This window comes from Mytilus trossulus, chromosome 13, assembly GCF_036588685.1.
Source record: "Mytilus trossulus isolate FHL-02 chromosome 13, PNRI_Mtr1.1.1.hap1, whole genome shotgun sequence".
Taxonomy (NCBI): domain Eukaryota; kingdom Metazoa; phylum Mollusca; class Bivalvia; order Mytilida; family Mytilidae; genus Mytilus; species Mytilus trossulus.
Window position 1 is genome coordinate 48,129,123 of NC_086385.1, and position 21,364 is coordinate 48,150,486.

A 21,364-nucleotide genomic window follows, 5' to 3' on the forward strand; every position below is an offset into this window, starting at 1 on the left:
AGGCTCCTGACTTGGGACAGGCGCAAAAAGGCGGCGGGGTTAAACATGTTTGTGAGATCTCAACCCTCCCCCTATACCTCTAACCAATGTAGAAAAGTAAACGCATAACAATACGCACATTAAAATTCAGTTCAAGAGAAGTCCGAGTCTGATGTCAGAAGATGTAACCAAAGAAAATAAACAAAATGACAATAAATAGTTAACTGACATGCCAGCTCCAGACTTAAGCATTAATACCTATAGATAATGAAATACGCAATAACATATTGCTTAAAGGTCTATAAAATTTGATACGAACTATAACCTAACTACAGTGGAAATAAAGAACAGACAAATTATGGCCTGGTTGGACTAAAGACAAATAACATCCGACCCAAACAATGCAATATACATAAACATCTGACAAATAGAAGAGGGACGAAAGATACCAAAGGGACAGTCAAACTCGTAAATCTAAAACAAACTGACAACGCCATGGCTAAAAATGAAAAAGACAAACAGAAAAACAATAGTACACATGACACAACATAGAAAGCTAAAGAATAAACAACACGAACCCCACCAAAAGCTAGGGGTGATCTCAGGTGCTCCGGAAGGGTAAGCAGATCCTGATCCACATGCGGCACCCGTCGTGTTGCTTATGTGATTACAAATCCGGTAAAAGGTCTAATTCGGTATGTCAAATTCATGAAAGGGAAGGGGATTGTAGTTACGACGTAAGGAACATATCCGATATCATTTGTGAAACGGTTATACCATAACGGTCAACCAACTCGTGATGGCGTCCGTAAAATTTACGAAGGGATGATTTCAACTTCACCATTTGGAACTCTTGGTTTAATAGCTTCCTTGTGAGCAGTAACCCTCTATCAAGAAAATCATGATAGGAAATGCAAGCACGGGAATATCGTATCAATTGGGAGATATATACCCCGTATGCAGGTGCTGCTGGAATGTTGCTACTTAGAAATGGAAAGTTCACAATTGGAAAGCTGAAATCATCTCTTTTGTCGTAAAATTTTATCTTCAACCGATCCTCATTGTCAATTTCTAGATGTAAGTCAAGATATGAAGCCGACTTAACTGTATCTACAGTATCCTTTATCTCCAATTCGATGGGATAGATGTGATCCACATAGTCACCAAATTTTGAATTGTTTAGTGAAAGAACGTCATCTATATAGCGGAAAGTAGAGTTAAAGGATATTGCTAACTTCTTATCTTTCTTCCTAAGAAAGTTGTTTTTAAATCAATCTATAAACTGTGCTGCACTGAGGTATTGGTTGTATGAGTTTGGTCCTGGTCCGCAAGTTACGAATTTCGGTCAGATTCACAGATTAATTTTATCTACAGAAAAAAAGGTCCTCAATAAAATTCTGAATACATTTTCAAGGGCATCAGACTTAGCATGAATATTTTGAAAATGGATAGAGATGAGCAATCACTTACAAGACTACAAATACTAAAAGAGTCGACAGAAATAACATTGGAATATGATTTGATTTACTGAAGATTCAAAAAATACAACAGCCAGTTGGTGATTCGTCTTACAAAAAAACTCATTAGGAGCGCTCTAATCAGAACAGGTTCAAGGCCATATCATTTACAATTGAACTGCATTAATTAATTTTGGTCCGAATCTGGCTGCAGAAAAATAGAATTTTAATGTGGAAACCAGCGCGCTTGTAAGTATTGAAGGGTGAATATTGCTCTAATTGATCAGTGGGGAGTAACATTGAATATTGCATTGCATAATGCATTAATCGTACAACGTGGATAATTTAACTAAAATTATGGTCAAAGAAAGATAATTATAGTTCTTAAATATGATTAACAGACATCTTGCAAAGGTTGTGCAGTTTTCTTGGCAAGTATAACTTCATTTTGTGACTTGAATATATGGGCATATATTTCATTGATAAATTTCTGGAAATGTTCATGACTGTTATAATCAATGCACTATATTTTGTGTAAGTATATCAAAGGTGATGAAAAACCTTGGAAGATTTATATATCAAGTCAGTACAATGGGGTCTTGATTGCATGAAATGCAAACTTAACCAAAAAAAAGAAAAGATAGTACTTCATATTAACTACGCACTGTGAAATAAGAAACCCTCGTATACATTGAAGGTAGTCGCATGTGCTCCAAAAGTGTATTCAGTTTTAAAGATAATAAGATGTAGCATGATTGACACACCTCGCCACCAGAGACCAGATGAAATCTTACCTCCTATACATTTCGAGGAATATGATTGGTTAAAAGCGTCCGCATGGAGACCGTGTGTATTCCAAATTATGTTAGTAGGGAAGCGGTGCTTATTTCAATACACGGTTAGAAGTGGAAAACCATTTAATACAACAACAAAAAAACCGCATGGATGCATTCAACGAATCCTCTGAGTCAGATATTCTAAAGCAATGTAAATGTTATTCATAACCTGACCATCAACAAGTAGTTGTGATGAAAATATTACATTTGTCATGTTGACATTACCATTTATTTTTCCGTTCACAATAATAGTTATGATTTTCAATTTTGTACCCAAAAATGTGTTTGGTGTGGACTTTGGTACTATATACATTTGATTATTCAAATGTATTGAAAGTTTTGTTTAATATTGTTATTTCAAGGTTGTTGATATTATATTGTTATTGTTGACATTAGTTTTTTATGCAGACCAATGGAAGTATATATGTTCTTAAAATTAAACACTTTAGTATAAAAATAAGGAGGTTTGGTATGCTTGTTAATGAGACAACTCTAGTCTAAATTTAACAAATAAAGAAAGTCGGTAAGATAAATTCGTTTACACAGTATGCTAGTGACCTAATACAATATATACGGGGTTCGCTCTCCCCCAAATATGGAATTTACAAAACCCGTTTATATCGTATAAGGTCACTAACACACCATGTATCTAATAATACTAGTATATGATAAGGTATGAGTTTCAATGTCTAAAAGAATTATATAGGGAATCACTGAAGCGTGACTGGAGCGGGCCCCCTCTTAGGCAAACAGTTGGCCACCACTTATGAAAATTTCTAGATCCGCAAGTGTTTGTCGATGCCATAACGAGATGTTAAAAGAAGACAAAGACACTTAGGGGGCAATCAACAACCACGAATCGAAGAAAAACTACCAATTTAAAAAAAAAAGGCCAAACAGTAGAGGGATCGACTAATTATGCATGTTATATAAGAGGTGGAAATAGCATACACGGCACAACTTTTATATGCACCATGCAAATGCACATTGTCACAATTGATGTCTCTTACGTGTTGCTCGATACTAAATATTGTGATGTCCAATACATAATACAAACTTTAAACGTTACGGAGCTGATCAATAACCAAAGCAAGAGCTAGTCTGAGCTCCAACATTGGCAATCGTCGTGTAATTTTTTTTTTAAATACGATGACGATTCATAGCAGTTAGCTTTGCAACACATTAGGAGTCCCGTGGGATCACAGAAAAAGAAATTATGGTTAAAACGTGCAAAATCATTGGTGATTTAAAATAAAGAATAGATAAAAAAAACAATAATAACCGAAAATAACGCTAACGGTTAGCTAATTATAAAGAATAGAGTAAATGTCTTAAAAATTTAATAAAAATAAAAGAATGAAGGACTATCCCCTAATCCAGAATCCAGAATCTTATACAATAGTAGTTGGTTTTATTAATGTCTTAAGTCTTACCCACAGATTTCATCAAAATCCGAAATTGACATTGTGATAAATTCACAATTTTAAAGAACAAAGGTAGTAGACAAAACATATTCATGGAAAACAAAATAGAAGCACGACATATAACACATGTGCATGTGTATTACGTGTTGTATTGCAGCAATGTTGTGCTTTGTCGGTTAAAAGGTCATTGGAGATTCTGCCATGTCCCGTTTGTATACCGTAACCCTGTTGTTTAGAAAGCTTTAATACTTATTTATTATAATCTACTTTAGCACATATTCGTAATAATTAATAGTATCTTCATTTTTAAACTTATAAAAGAAAGTACCTACTGATTTGGATAATGATGTATAATATGGACATAGTAAAACACGTTAATTGTCACCAAAGAGCATAATTGCGGTATATGAATTATAGAGACAATTGCTTTCCATAGTGTATATATCTGTATTACTCGAATAATTCAGCGCCCTCTATCGGTCAGTGTCCTCGATAGTGAGTCGGAATATAACGACTGGATTATTCGGGTTAATATCTGTACAGACATTGTGGCAAATTATATAAACATTCATATTGTAATTGTTTTTGTTGACATTGAATAAAATTGTTCAATTCATCCCAAGACATGGATCATAGATTTGATTCATATTTGATTCATTGATTCATATATAATAGGATTAGTTGGCTTTAAAATAAAAACTTACCTTTAGAGTGAACTTAAACTACTTGGTCTTTCCTAAATAAATGTACGGTCAACTCGACTTTTAGAAATCGATGCAGCACCTGAATTTGACCTAAAGTGTTTCCCAACAATGGAAAAAAATAATAAATGGTCAAACATTTTCATCCTAGTTGATGCACAATTTCAAGTTAACTTTAATATATGTACGTGTAACGGTCCAATTAGTCTGTGAAGTTTCAGTTGTCTGTGTTTAAAACTGCATGATTTCAACAGAATTTAACACACACAAAATATGTGCCGTTTTTTGTAAATTCTGCTGAAAATTACTATGTTCCCAAGTTTTGCATAATCGACTATTTCCTTAAAGATCCCTCCCTATAAAACTAAATGATTTCATAAAAAATACACAAAACAAACACTGACTGCCAAAGAGGGGACCCGCTCCCGTCAAGCTGCAATGTTCAGTCCCTATATTAGCAACCAAATTTTTCCACAAAGGTGAACGGGTCCCCACCTTAGGCTGAGGATGACAAGCATGACACTATTGAAAGTGACACAGGATTGAGCAAGAACTTATTGAATTCTAGTTCACTATTCCACCAAGCAGAAAGTAATGCTCTTTAGACTTTTACACTCTCATGTAAAAAAAAGTTCTACAGCAATATTATCTAACTACGAAAACATGTTTAATCCCAAACGCCCAAGCCTGTTTTAAAATAACATAGCTGAATAATGATCCCCAGTCAGTATAAGCTATAGATAGATTTAAAGTCGTAAGTACGAACCATTTAATCATTGAGGAAACAGTCTGAGATATTTGAGAGAAAAAAAATGACTCTTATTTTTGCAATAAACAAAAATTCTAGCCGTATTTGGATTGAACACAAAAATCTTGTCCACTTTTTTGCTATTGGAAACGAAAATTTCCAACAGAATTATCTAGCATTAAATGAACATATTGAATAAAAACGAGCATATTTTTTATGGCATGCATTGGTTTTCAGGTCTGACTGGAATATCTGTTTCGCGCGGCGAACTGATATATGGAATATTTTTTTTCAAGACCAGACTTCAACCTGCCTGCTGGGTGTGGCCTTTGTGTCTCCATTTGTCGACCGTCATTCATAATTTCGTGGGTCATTTCAGACTCATTTTTAGCCTTTGGTTGATTTTGAACCCCTCACTTCCTTTAATGTTGTTGGGTGAAACATATTAACGAAACATTTGGATAAAAAATTGATTGTTTGTCTTTTTTTTAACTTGTGTCGGTCGTATTTGAAATTCAATCGAATAGCCCTGCGTATATCTTGTTTACAACAAGAAATCTGTGAGGTTATGTTAACTTAACTTGTGACAAAAATCCATGTCTATTTTTTACTGACAAATCACACATCATATTTATCAGTACATAGCTTTGGATCCATTTTATCATTTTATGATAGACAAGTAATAGGGAGAATATAGCATCGAAAATGTCCAACCCCCTCACCTCTACAGCAACTACAAAATATGCATGTCACACACCAGGAAACGTTTAAAAAGTGTATATATATATATATTACACTTATTCAAGTTATGTTTTTAGCCCCCAAAACGGGACCCAAATTTGTGTTAGTCTAGTTCCCCTCGGCAATCTAATTCTTTATAAACTTTGCCTCCCTTTTCAAAATCCTGGATTCGCCGCCCTGATAGTATTTTTAAATAGGCGGTTGCATAAAATGCCTTTTCTATTATATAAAAGTAATATGGAGAATGGTCCGCTATGCCTCGGAAGTTAAGATTGGCGTAAGCTTCCTTAAAAGTGTAATGATAATGATAATGGTTTGTGTAAATGAAGTGTTGATTTTATTTTTAAAATGTTTCCCAAATTTTGCTGAAAAAAAAATATATATGGGAACTCTTTCAATTTCCAACCCGGGGTCATTAAATAAATGAAGTTGATGACACAGATTAAAACTAGTTCATTGAATGATTGATTCGCAATCTTTGATATTATTTTTTTTTTAAAGCGTTTAGGTGATGCAGATTATATTGATAGGGGATTCCCCAATGTTGACAGGAAGCCATTTTGAGCTCAGGTTTAGATTGTTTTTGTTGATAAAATGTAATAAATTCTGTCTTCTGACGAATCTAAGGAAACAAGGTAAAGCGTTTCCGCAATATTATGCATCTATTTATCAAACAAACATTTTAATCAATGTGACAACTTGAAAATAGTGCATTATTGTCCAAGGTAAACCTTGGTAAACCTGACACCTTATCAATAAATAAACAAATCTCCTTTATTTACAAATAATGTCAGGTGTAATAACACATAATGGACAATTAAAGCAATAATACCATCTCTCTAAAAGATAATTCACAAGATTGATCACCTAAACTGAGGCTACTGCAATACCGGAATGAAATTATGTATAAATATTGTCTATTATTGTTTTTGAAAAATGATAATAATACATAATTACTAGATCAGAATTTAATATGAAACAGGTGTTGCATACTTATTGTATGCATGTAATATGAGGCAGAGTTACCTGCCAAAGGGGACGAAGTCAGTATCAATTATTTTTTTTCAAACATATAAATTTATGTTAAAATAGAAATGGAAATACACTACAGTATTGTTTGAGATGTTGGTCTTGATGTTAGGGATTTTAGTTGTGACATCATTGAGTAAGTTGATGTCACAACTAAAATCCCTAATAATGTTCCATTCCCAAACCGATCCGTCCCCAAGTCCATCCATTCCCATAATAAATGTTAAGTAATAAACTATGTAGACTTTTAATCAGTAAAAAGTATCAATGATGGTAGTCCAAATAATTATGATGTCTGGCAACGCTGTTTTAAACAAATTTCTGGGACGCCTTCCTAAGTCGTAGGAAGGCGTCCCAGAAAAAAAATAAAATAGCCTTACCAGACGTCATAATTATTTGGACTACAATGATGGATTAAAACAGTAAGATAAAATATTTTAAATCAATACGAAAACAGCTGTCAATATAACAGAAAATGGTGTGTACAAACTTCTCAATAACCTAAACCCAAATAAGGCAGCCGGGCCAGACAATATAACACCAAGAGTCTTAAAGGAACTTGCAGAACACATAGCACCAATCCTGACAATAATATTCCGCTGCTCATATCAGACAAGCGAAGTACCTAGTATTTGGAAATCTGCGAATGTCTGCCCAGTGTACAAGAAAGGGAAGAAATATGATCCGATAAATTATAGGCCAGTCTCTCTCACTTGCATTGCATGTAAACTAATGGAGCACATAGTAACTAGCCACATCATGTCTCATGCAGATACACACAACATCATGTATCCACTTCAACATGGGTTCCAAAGGGGATTATCATGCGAATCACAATTGATTGAATTTATCGATGATGTAACTAGAAACTTAGATCTGGGGAAACAAACAGATTGTCTCATAATGGACTTCTCCAAGGCATTTGATAAGGTTAGTCATAGCCTTCTAATTCACAAACTGAAGCATTATGGGATAACCGGTAAAACAAATCAGTGGATAGACAACTTCCTCAGTGATAGAATACAGTCAGTAGTTGTAGAGGGTGAAACATCTACCTCCATACCTGTAGAGTCCGGTGTACCACAAGGATCCGTCCTGGGACCTAGCCTATTTTTGTTTTATATAAACGACATGCCCCAGGGGATTCAATCAACCGTACGACTGTTTGCTGATGACACTATTGCTTATCTCACCATCTCATCTAATGCAGATGCCGCAAACTTACAAAAGGACCTTGATCAACTGGCTGTATGGGAAACAACATGGCTTATGAAGTTCCATCCAGACAAATGTAATGTACTCACCATCTCCAAGAAGCGAACTCCAACAAAGTATACTTACACACTTCATGGCCATAACCTCGAACAGGTAACATCAGCTAAATACCTGGGATGCACTATTTCGTCAGACCTTAAATGGGGAAAACATATAAGCTCCATCTGCTCCAAAGCTAACAACACCATTAGCTTCTTAAAAAGGAATGTTAACATCTCAAACAAGTCAATTAAAGAAAAAGCATATATGTCCCTGGTCAGGCCTACTTTAGAATATGCTAGTGCAGTATGGGACCCATACCAACAAAACGACATCCACAGATTGGACATGGTGCAAAGACGGGCAGCAAGGTATGTTACTAACAGATATCACAACACCTCATCTGTTAGTAGCATGCTTGATCATCTTGAATGGCCCACCTTACAAGAACGAAGGAAACATAGCCGCTTAATAATGATGTATAAGCTTCAAAACAACTTTGTCAAAGTCGATACATCCAGTAAGCTCATATTGAATGAACGCCCTTCCAGAAATAACAATGAAAAGGCACTAAGAATACCATCATGTAAAACAACGGTACGGAAGGAGTCATTCTATCCAAGAACGATCAGAGAGTGGAACACCTTGCCCAACTCTACTGTCTCCGCCCCGAGTCCTGAATCTTTCAAGGCTCAACTTCGTCATTAGATTTAAATGACATGTTTTTAATTGCACCTGTATATATTAAATTGCACCCATTCTTTTTGTTTATTAAATTTGAAAATTATTTTTGCGCTCACTCCTAAATGTGGCAGAATAGTCAACCAGTTGACGGTGGCCGCTTACCGGAAGAAGAAGAAGAACAGCTGACATAATACATACAAATTCTTGGAACTTCTGTCGATTTACAAGAAAAACAGTCCTGAGGAAGCTTTGCTTATTTATGAAATATATTAAAACTTTTGTTTGTCCTCCTGGCTAGCGGTAAATCAAACAACAACGAACATTTCTCAATCAGAGACATTTTAAGAATTTAAAAAAAAAAAGTTTGTATGTTTTAGCTTGGGGATCAGCTTGTTCTGTTGTGTATGTAGCCACATGTATTTATCAGAGTTCGTGAAAACTTTGTTTGACCCATGGGACGGACAAAGCAAGATTATTTGTCAGTCCTACAAATTTTAGCCAGTCCTAAAAAATCTGTCAATTTGATCCTAAAATAAAAATAAAAACATATTTTATTCAAAAATAACTTTATTATTATACAAAATGCAAGTTTTATTTTTCACAGCCATGGAAAAATTAACAATAACAAATGAATAAAGGACCAGTTTTGATCTTCTGATTATTCTTAATTAAAGTCATTGTCTCTATCTATTTCATCATCTGAATCATTTTATCAGTATTTGTTATATCCATCTAAGATTTCAATTACCAATTGTCTGCCATGAACAAATTTAGTAAGGCTCGTGTAGATCGGCACTTTGGTTTCCTTAGGTTTCCGTTTGTTTATCATGTTTATATCAAGAAACCAGTACCGGAAATCAGCAGCAGGTACATCTAAAGACCGATGTAAACACATATTTGAATTAGTTGTACATTGTGTACGTGGTACAACTAATTACTGACAAAAAATGCACTGCAATGGCCATTTTGTCATCGGGACCGGCACTAGCTTTCAAAATACTGGTCAGAGCCTCATTTTGATCGATAGGACTGACAGGACCGACCATTTTCGCGAACTCTGTTTATTATCACACATGTACAGGATGAAAGACTTGTTAAGGACAAAATTAAAAATATGTTTGTTCCCCTCCCCCCATCCGGGTCAAAAATAAGCCCCCGGGTCAAAAAAAAAAATTTCGCAAAAAAATCGAAATTATTTTTTTCCTGAAAATAAATTTGTTTCCATTTTTGGAAAGTGCTTGAAAGCAGAAGGATTGACAAACAACATGATTGATAATCTAAATAAATACACTCAAATTGAGCACAAACAACTGATAAGTGGCCTGGACTGGACAAGTCAAACCATTCATGTGACCATGCTATGACAATCACATCCAAATAAAAAAAAGAACCTGCTTTCCTGGTCTGTTTAGAAAGGGTAGACCCGGGGGAGGGGAAACAGACATTCTTTTAAATGTGGCCTAAGATCACAGTCATTTGAAAGAAAATGCTAATTATTGCTGATTGATGTTGATGTCTGTTGATTGTCCTAAAGTCTCTAATTTTTGTCAATTTATCCCTTTCTGCACCCATTGTTTAAAAAAAATTTAATCAATGTGTGGTACCTCATTGGTTAAAATCCGATTATGATGTCCAATTTTCTTGCTTTCCTCTGAAATTCCTATTGTGACGGCATGAAAAAAGGCGACCATGTCTGATGACATCACATAGAAAGAACACATCTTTTTGCAGATCATTCGAAACGAAGGAATAAGTTTGCCTACATAACGTTAGAAAATCATAAGAGAAACAGATTCCACCACCAAATCTCATGTAATACGATATTTATCCACTCTCGACAGTTAAATTTTTAATGTTTAAAACGATCGGGCAAGCCTTGCGCTTTAAATTTGAAAATTTCACTGTCTCTAATGGATATATATCGTATTACACTCATTGCAGTTGTAGAATCTATATATATACGTTTTTGATATCATTATATCAAATAATTTTGAAAACTTGTAATGAAAACGTAATCAATGATAATCATGATAATTAACATATTTGTTTTATACTCATCTGAACTTGGAAAATATTTGTCAAAAGCCTTATTTTTGTGTACATTTTGTACATCTATTACATTACAATAACGTGAATTTATAAACATTTATGAAAGTTACAATTAATATATCTTTATTTCTATTCTTTATACATATATTATTTATTGGGGCCACATCGACTTTAAATATGGGCCGGATTGACGTGGGCCCAGATCGATGTGAGGCCGGATAGATACATGTATATGGCGGAGCTATGTGGGACTGGATCGACATGGAAGCGTTTTAGACTTACTATTCGAGAAATACAAGAGGATTCCTGTTTAGTCATTGACTTCCTTCATTTTCATTGTAAACAAAGAAATGCTACCATCAGGTAGCTTTTCATATACAAGAATAATTGAAATGAAATCGTATTGCTGCTCCTTCCTAGACTGATAAATATATATTTTATACCCTCAGTCTCATGCCAAACAAGACCATAAGAAACAAAGAGATTTCTGGACAAATGCAGAAAAATACAAAAGTCTAAAATATAAAGTAAACGATTTTGAGTTCATTTATTTATACATCATGTACATTGTAGTACATTGTAGACTAATTTTCTACTGCAATTGGAGATTTAGTCCCAATATAATTTACTTTTTCCCCAGTCATGCCTCAGCGATTCCCTATACAATCAACCATATTGTTCCCACAACCATGACAACAGTGGGGCCTAGGCACCCTCCCCCTACATGTAAATCTGTCCTGCTCTAACATGTTCATTGACATGATTGATGATTGAATTGTCATAATTTTTTTCTTTTTTAGTTTAAGATGCCTGTCAATCCAGTACAACACAGAATGAAAAGAATTTTTCGAAAGATCAGTATTTGTTTTGTTTTCCTGTCGAGAATCAACAACGTGAGTTATTTCCCTTTATCAGATCAATAAAAAAAAAATGTTTATTCCACCATGTCCACTCTAGATCTTACAGTCAGATTTTATTATTTTGGAATGCTAAATGTTGAATCAAGGGTTCTCGTAATACAGTAAAATTTAAAAAGATAACAGAAGATGCCTAAGACAAATATATAATAAGTGATTACATAGATATAGGAAGATGTGGTATGAGTGCTAATGAGACAACTCTCCATCCAACAAATAACAAATTATAAAAGTAAACTGTTATAGGTCAATGTACGGCCTTCAACACAGATCCTTGATTCACACCGAACAAAAAGCTATAAAGGGCCCCAAAATTACTAGTGTAAAACCATTCAAACGGGAAAACCAATGGTTTAATATATTTGTATGTTGCGGAATGTGTAACATTTTTTGCATGCTATGATTTTTTTTTACAATATTTACTAATAGATATACATGTGTAGGAAGATGTGGTGTGAGTGCCAATGAGACAACTCTCCATCCAAGTAACAATTTAAAAAGTAAACCATTATAGGTTAAAAAATGCTAAAACGATATGAAACAACACTATATGGGGTCACAACCTGCAGACATGATAAAACCAAATTAAAAATTCCCTTACATTTTCACTGCAAAAACATAGATGATATGTATAACAACCCATGGTTGAGATTTGGAAGTGAACTCCCATGTATGTTTGTTATGGAACAGCCCTTTAATACATGTACATCAGAATTATATTGTTTTGTTACTATTTTTATATACCATGTACATTTGTATATTTATGCAAGATACATATAGTTGTATTAACTTCACAAAGCCTGTGTGTTTAATTCTAGGGACCAATCAGACCACACCAAACACGTCATGGGAATAATCACCATGGCAACAGTGAACATGATGAACACAACAAGCATGAGAAGCCTACAAGTAATTTTAGAGTGGCCAGTCTCTGCTTCATGTTTCTCAGACGTTTACATGTAAGTACATGTTCATGTAAATTACATTTCGTATAATCATGATAATAAGTACAGCAAAAGTTTATATACACCAGATGTCACTATTGCAATTTCTAATATATATATGCTTGTTATGACAATCTTTTTTGTCTACTTTTTTTGGAAAGACACACATTTCATCTATTAAAAAGACTTATCGATGAATTGGAAGCTTGAATCAAACAAGTTATAAAAAACAAATGAAATGTGAGGATGAAGAGCGTATAGACCCAAAATTATGAAAGATTTTGCCAAATACAGTTACGGTAATTTATTCCATGTATTCCTTGGATAAAGATTACTTAGTACTTTGATAATTCATAGCAACATAGAAGTGCTGACTACTGGGCTAATGATACCCTTGGGTAGAAGTTTTATTGTCACATCTCTATGCTAATAATTTTTAACCTTGATGATAGTGAAAGTATTTACATAAAATCATTTATTTACTATACATAAAGATAAGATATCTGTTTTACAGGCATTTGAAGACCATTTCCATGCTTGTAACACACAAAACCACAGACCTCTGATGAAAAAGCCAAAACGAAACTTAAGTGCCAGTGGAAAATGCCCATGTTGTAATTTGAAGACAGATTCCGAAAATGGAGAAGAGCAGACTAAAACCATACTAACCCATTTCTTGAGGGATATCGTTCCAAAATTTTCACGAATTTGTATTGGCCAGAATCCACAAAGCTCATCACAGATTTGGACACCAGACAAAAAACCACAAAAATGGCCGACAAGTCTTGTCTGGAAAGATCCTAACAACACCCCAAAAGACACTTTAGAAGTCTTACAGAAAAAGATGGACATTTTAATGCAGTTATGTGATATTAAAAAAATTCCACCGGAATATTACCCTGAACTTCAAGCCTACCAGGAATATTGTCATGAACTATCAAACAAGAAAGATTCGGCAGACATTTCCAAACTACAAATCCTACGGCAGCAGCGTAAGAAGTCACATGACCTCGCCCAAGCTTGTCGGAAGTTTTCAGAATTTGTTCAGCATCATGGTTTACCTGATAAGTCCCCGTTATTACAGAAAGAAATACAACGCCTGAGTCAAGTTTTACATGAGGCTAACTCTAACAACAAGTTAGCGTCTCAGTTTGATGAGGTGTATTGTGCTATTGCTAATGCAGAGGTAACTTTCAATCAAGTATTATGAGTTTAAAAGTTAACTAATAGAGGGAATTACTTCATTTGTGTTACAAACATGACAAACATAATCAGCAAAATAGTTCAAAAAAGAATATCTTCATGTTCAATTATCAACATGACAAAAAATAGTATTACAAAGTGGGAAAAAAAATTCGTTTCAGTTCTCTACTTGAGGTTTTCCATAACCATGTTAACCAATTGCAAATGCTATGCAACTTATACACAATCATTTACAAATTTAGGTAGCATTACTTTAACTATTCTTAAGTTATGTCCTTTGATGATGTTATTTGCAAGTGGGGCATCATCTGTGTCACAGGGACAGATTCCTTGATTATTTAAATCAAATTTAAAAGGAATATAAGAATATAATTATTTAATACATATAATATACATTTGAACAGGCAATTTCAAGTGATACACATTGACGGGTTTATGTTAATAGTCATGATAGAGGCAGCAGTGTCTGTTCAAAATATTTTTTATAAGGTTTTAGAATTCAATAAATATGATTAAAACAAATCTTTAAGAGAATGTATGTATTTTTCAGGGAACAGAAAAGCCCCCTGAAGAGTTTATGGCACAATTTGCCTCATCCTCTCAGACGTACTCAGCAGGAGATATCTTTATGGCGACCTCGACAGGAAGTTTCCGTCGTGACAACGCGGCCGCCTACAGTTACTTAACCAATAGTCAGGGATCAGAATTCCAGGATATCTTTTATGCCCGGCGGCCTTGTGAGAAGAGAGTATTTGCAGATACAACCCAGAATTCCAATTTCGTGTACAATCCCTTAGGGGGAAAGAGACTTAAAGCTTGCTCTCAGACTATCTTAGAGAATGGTTTTGCTGGAAGTGGATTTTTTTGACAAAGGGATTTTATGCTTTTGTTTTTTTGAGACAAAATTCCATCTGCAAATTTATTGTACGATTTTTTATATGTAATGTATTTATAGATTGTATTTATTGTTCAAAAACATGTTTTTGAACCAGGGTAGTTTGATGTCCTGATGATTGGTTGAAGTCACATTTATATTTATATATGTATATGTAAATTATATGTATGAAATAAGGGCTTAAAAGACTAAGTTTCACATTTCTTAAGGAGTAATAAAAAAAATATAGATTGATAAATTTTGAAACTTTCACATTAACCCATAGGGTTAATAGACCAGGCATTTCTAAATTTGTATTTTCTGATGAAAAGATTTTCATCATTTCAACAAAAGGTGTTAATTTATATAATTGTTAAAGACTGTTTTTAGTTGGATTTTTTCTATAAAGTTTGTACAGTTTTTGATAGAAATGATATTATATGATACTTAAAGGAATAAGCATTTGGCTTTTGTATAAGCTTTCCAAGGTATTGTCATCTAAGCATTAATCGGCTTTTGTATAAAACCGTACATATTTTACACTAAATATAGTTTTTAAATAGAGAAAATTTAGTTTAGAAATGTTCTCTGCTAAAAGTTAGTATGTAAAAATTTTCATATATATTATGTGATTGTCTGTTTACTGGAAAAAAAATGTAGGTACATCTCTGTGCTTAATATTTTTCTTTTTTAGACATAATTTTACCAAGGATTTGTATACAGTAAGTCTTACTTTACAAATCCTTGATTTTACAGTTAAAGGTGTTTTCTGATATTTTTATGTGAAATAAAAAAAAATTAAAGAGTATATAAAGGTCTTGGGTAACAAAATAGAGAAAAAAACAAGTTAAAATCTTTATTATAAAATGTTCAATAATTTCAGGAATAGGTTGACAGGTATTATTACAATTATAGGTTGTATTTCATTTAGAAAGGTCTTAAAGCATATATTTTAGAGATTACAAATGTGTATTATATGCCACATAATATATTTTATAGCTATGCCACATAATATATTTTATAGCTTATCACAAGTACTTAAAATAGTATTTTTAACATATCAGTGTTAATTGTTAAATATGATGACTTATTACATTTGCTTAAAGATGATGAACAAATTTTAAATGAACTTTTAAAAAAATTGTTTTATTAATCTTTATTCACACTATAAGATTTTCAATTTTTTTTTAAATATTTAAATACATGTACTGGGAAAACACGAATTCATGCCCTATTGAGGAAGGAAAGTAGGTTCATCATTCTTAATGTTAGATGTACGCTATAGGAGACTATTTCTTATTTATTTAGATACGAAGATAAACAAAAATCTAAACTCTATTGTTAGAGAAAATGTTTGTTCTTGTTTGTTTTGTTGTTGGATTGCTGTCTCATTGATGTAAGCTCCAGATCTCTTTTTGTTCATAACAACAACAAAAAAGAATGTTGAAATTCTCTAAAAGAACATTTTAACAAAATTTTCTGGACATATTAATTGTATGCATGTATACAAATAAACTGTTGTCTTCAAATCTTTCGTTGAATTAAAAATATACATGTTAAGTGTATGTTTTTTATACTTGGAGGTTGGATCCCAAGTTTGAATCTTAGAATTTTTATCAGGAGAACAAAACAAAGTATCATTGAAATAATTTTTCACAAGAAAATGTTTTGTGAGTGTGACACAGTAGTAATTTATAATATGTATGTAAAAAAAAACATATGTGTTTTGTATTTGTGTATGCTTATTGGGACATAATTATTATAACTATTAAATATATCATTATAATTATTCCAATGAGGTCAAGGCTAGTGGACTGTACAGTGAAACAATTCTAATCTTAACCTTGAGGAACTTGAATATCTGTCTAAATTGAGCTCTTGTATTACAACATGCAGTGAAAAATTCATACCTCTTTGTGCTGTTTGGAAGGGTACAACTTTCTTAAATGTTTTTTTACCCAAAAGGGTTTGGTGAAGACAATTTTCACTGTACTGAATATTTTCCTCTACTTTGTACATGAAATACATCGATATATATTGCTTAACTAATGAACAGTTATATCCCTTAATACATACCAAAATTAGATAATTCAAGACTATTCTGTTTTATCCTGAGATAACAGGGAAACACCTAGTATTGTTTTGTTTTGTTAACATACATTGTACTAAAATTTACCAAGGCATTATTTCATTGTGTTTACGATTAACAAATTTTATTTTCAATTTTGTCTCATTGGAGAAATATGAATTTAGACACAAACTTTTCTTAAGAGTATTTGTCCTCTTTGTTACTCAAATTTAATTTTCTTAAATAGTAGGTTAAAATTGAACAGTCTGATAATTTTTCTCTACTTTGTACATAAAATACACAGATAGTACATATAAAAACACACACATTTTTACACTTTTTTACATTTGCTGTATATAATGAATCATGTATTGTGTGACCTACCACAATATTGATGTTGTTGATAATCCCTAAGGATGGATAGAGTATAGGGTGATTAACAGTGCTGGTTGATGCTAACATTATTTGACTTACTTCCCTTTGTATAGTGCATTATCTCCCTTGAGTATCCTGATTTCATTTTTCCAATACTCGTTGACCTTACAATACATACAATTTATTTATGTTAATTAAAAGGGTTTTCTTTGGAACATTGTTTCTATTGAAATTTGTCTATTTGTATGTTTGTCATATAAAAACTTGAAAAGAATGATGATTAAATTAAGGCCTTATTTGAAGTATTGAAAATTTTGATAGTAACAACCATTTTTTTTTTTTAATTCAAAATTTTAATGATGAAATCAGTGCTATATCATGTTTGTTGAACAGATTGAAAATATATCATTTATATAGCATAATGATACCACATCATATGCAGTTCTGAGATAATACATGCATTTTCATCCAACTTCGAGGATTATTTTTTTACTCATATAAATTAATCAATGAGCGATAGATTTCTCCTAAGAAATTTTTTAATGTCCCAGTGAATAAACTATACAGAGAACAATAGGTATTGTATATTTTCAATAAGACAATAAAGCAGACAAATATTTAAATTCCTTGACCAAGAGGAGATGACTCTAGAAAATTTTCATTTAGTTCACAATAAATAGATCTAATAAGTGTTAATAAATAAATGCATTTATTATTAAAAATAGTTGTGAACTCTGTCTCACCATTTTAATTTATTGCTCAAATTCCTTAAAAATTCTACAAAACATGACAGTGCTACAAAAATGTTTTGCATAATAATGTGGTGCAATTTAAATAAAGCAATCTTTTAGTGAAATATACATGTTTATTTTATTGAAACTGATTTTGAAAGTGTACAGGATATGAAATGAATCAAAATATAAAAATGGAAGACAAAACAAAACATCATAAATAAAATCTAACATAAATAAAATCTAATTTGATTAATGTAAAGTACACTTAACAAATCATGCTTTATGTAAAATTTATCGTAGTACTTTAATCCTGAGAATTTTTAGTTCAAGGATAATAAACTTGCACTGCTAAAGTATGTACAATGTGAGTTTCAAAACACAGAGCATGCTCAATGCAGAATTATCATATAAAGCATTTAGAAACCCAGAACCAATTCTACTGCATTCCATTTGTGATGAATTCTGAGTAAATGGAACAATTTCCTACAATTGTGGATCCATTTTTTTCGTGGGTATCAATTTTTGTGGATAAAGGAAAACTTCATTTTTCGTGGGTATTTGATTTCGTGTTTTAGAAAATCTCTGCATACAAAGCCTACAGAAAATGTGTGATCATTGAACATTTGAATTCATGGTTCTTCTGTAACCAAGAAAAAACGGGAAAATTGGTATCTAACGAATAATAATGAATCCACAGTATTGGAGAAGGTTAACAAGAAATTTGATTGGTCGATTCACATGTTTCAAATGCTACCTTTGAAAAATAAGTTTTGAGTTTCAAAAAATTATTATTCATGATTGATATTAGGATCAAAACATACATTATTGTTTACAATTGCCTGACAATTATTGAGTTAAACCACAAATGAAGTTAATATATGATTCTTATAGTGTTTATAATGTGATAATTCTAAAAAAAATTATATAGTCCAGTGGAAATAATTTATTTATATGTAAATGGTAAAGTCCATTGAAATAATTAATTTACAGTATACAGAAACAATCTTGTTTTGTCTGTGTTTTCCATTGATTTGGTTGTACTATGTATTACCTTTTTTTTTTTTTTATTTAATGTTATTTTTTGTCAAGAATGAAATAATTGTATTAATGAATCATTGCTATTAAAATAATGAAAATTCAGAGATGTTCAAATTCATTGTTCCCAATCTTCTCAGACTGATATCAAGTTTGTGTTGGTTAAACACGTTACCCAAACCATCCATCTGTTGAAGTCTGTGGTGTAATATGTTTTCTGTTTTTACTCAAAATGTTTTAGTGAAACAAGGTTTTTCCTTCCAATACATTTACCTTTGTGGCCGACTGGTCTAAATAGTTACTACGGTAATCACTAGCCAGTCAACACTGAAATTGTGAGTACGATCCCTGCTTGTGCAGGTGCACTGAATCCAATAATGATTGACTAGGATTGTCAGTTTTCTTTTCGAAGGTCAGACCCGTTTTCTCCAGGCACTCTGACTTCCTCCAACATAAAAAACTGGCCACCACAAAATAGCCCAAAAGTGGAGCTTAAAAGTGGTGTTACAACACCAAAAATTATAAATCAAATCCAACACCATAAGCCGTTACAGAATACGGGTTGACATTTTAGAAGAGCAAATGCCAAGACTTTGTGATCTGCTTCTTATAACAAACAATGAAATATCAACCAATCATTATTGTGTGACTTCTTTATACAACCGCAGACATTTTTTAAGGATCGTATAATGGTATGATGTTGTCATGGTCTGCATTGTCGTCCAACAGGACAATAACTTCAGTTTAAGTGAATGGATCTCTTTGAATTTTTTTTAAAAAAAGGTTGAATACCACAAAGGGAAAGGTGGGAATGTTTTTTGGGGAGAATGGTACGAACCATTTTGGAATTAGAGGCCCAAGAATTTTTCTAGTTTCAGGATAATAACATGTGTATAAGTCTTTCGATTGATCTGAAATTGTACCACAATGTTTAATACCACAAGTAGAAGGTTGGGATTAAGGGTAAAAAAGGTACCAAAAACAAGCATTTTTCTAGTTTTCAGACAATAACTTGTGTCTAAATGTAATGATCTCTCTGAAATTGTACTACAAGGTTCCATTTAAAAAGGGAAGGCTGGGATTGAGTTTGGGGGCCAAAAAGAAGCATTTTTATAGTTCCCAGATAATAACTTGTGTAAGTAGATGGATCTTTCTGCAACTGTACTACAAGGTTCCATACTAAAAAGGAAAGGCTGGCTACAGTGGTGTTAGCTAACTTCTTAAAAGCTTTATATTTTTGAAGGTGGAAGACCTGGATGCTTCATATTTTGTATTTAAAGATGCCTTATGTTATATTAAGAAGTTTCAGTCAGTCACATGTCCAATGTCCTTGGCCTCATTCTCATGGTTCAGTGACTACTTGAAAAAAAGTTAATCTTTTTTGTAATGTTAAATTCTCTCTTATTATAAGTAATAGGATAACTATATTTGGTATGTGCGTATCTTGCAAGGTCCTCATGCCCGTCAGACAGTTTTCACTCGACCTTGACCTCATTTCATGAATCAGTGAACAAGGTTAAGTTTTGTCGGTCAAGTCAATATCTCAGATACTATAAGCAATAGGTCTAGTATATTCGGTGTATAGGAGGACTTTAAAGTCTGCATGTCCAACTGGCAGGTGTCATATGACCTTGACCTCATTTTCATGGTTCAGTGGTCATACTTAAGTTTTTGTGTTTTAGTCTTTTTTTTATACTTTATGCGAATAGATCTACTATATTGGGTGTATGGAATGATTGTAAGGTGTGCATGTCTAGCCAGGGGTCGTGTCCAGGATATTTAAATGGGGGGGGGGGGGGGGGTGTAGAATAATAAAATAAAAAAAAATTGGACCTTTTTTTGACATAAAATAATAAGAGAATTGCACTAATGTAACAGTTCCTGACTTGGAGCATGTATATTTTATAGTCAGGGTGTGACATTTTTTATGCCGAGTTCTCTCCATTAATTGTCTATGGTATATTAAAATGATTGGATGGATCTTAACAGCAGTAGACCAATAACGAGAAATTCCAAACTCAAGGGTATAAGGAGTTACTTAACATTTCAATTCCTAGGCCAGGATTTTATGAACGAGAGGCGTGATTACGGTTGAGGGTCCATGGGGAAGCTCAGAAGCTCCTGAATTTCAACAATTTAGCATCAAATTATGAAGTAATTCCTCTATTTTTGATTAAGTTCGAGTTTCGTTGAACGACACACATGATACAAGACAAATAAACACTGAAGAATAAAGTTCTTTCGTTCTGAGTATTGGTTTAATGTGGAAATATACATATCTCTAGTATACATGTACCAAGACACCTTGATAC

The 21,364-nt window shown here is 32.9% G+C and overlaps 1 protein-coding gene across 1 annotated transcript; it reads left to right on the forward strand.

The window, feature by feature from the left end:
- The first annotated feature begins 6,400 nt into the window (after positions 1-6,400).
- Positions 6,401-19,157, forward strand: LOC134695315 (uncharacterized). The gene is made up of 5 exons (XM_063556539.1): positions 6,401-6,521; positions 11,703-11,795; positions 12,638-12,778; positions 13,278-13,949; positions 14,517-19,157. Exons 2-5 carry the CDS (start codon positions 11,709-11,711, stop codon positions 14,832-14,834), a joined length of 1,218 nt encoding a protein of 405 aa, XP_063412609.1. The 5' UTR covers positions 6,401-6,521; positions 11,703-11,708; the 3' UTR covers positions 14,835-19,157.
- Positions 19,158-21,364: the final 2,207 nt, after the last annotated feature.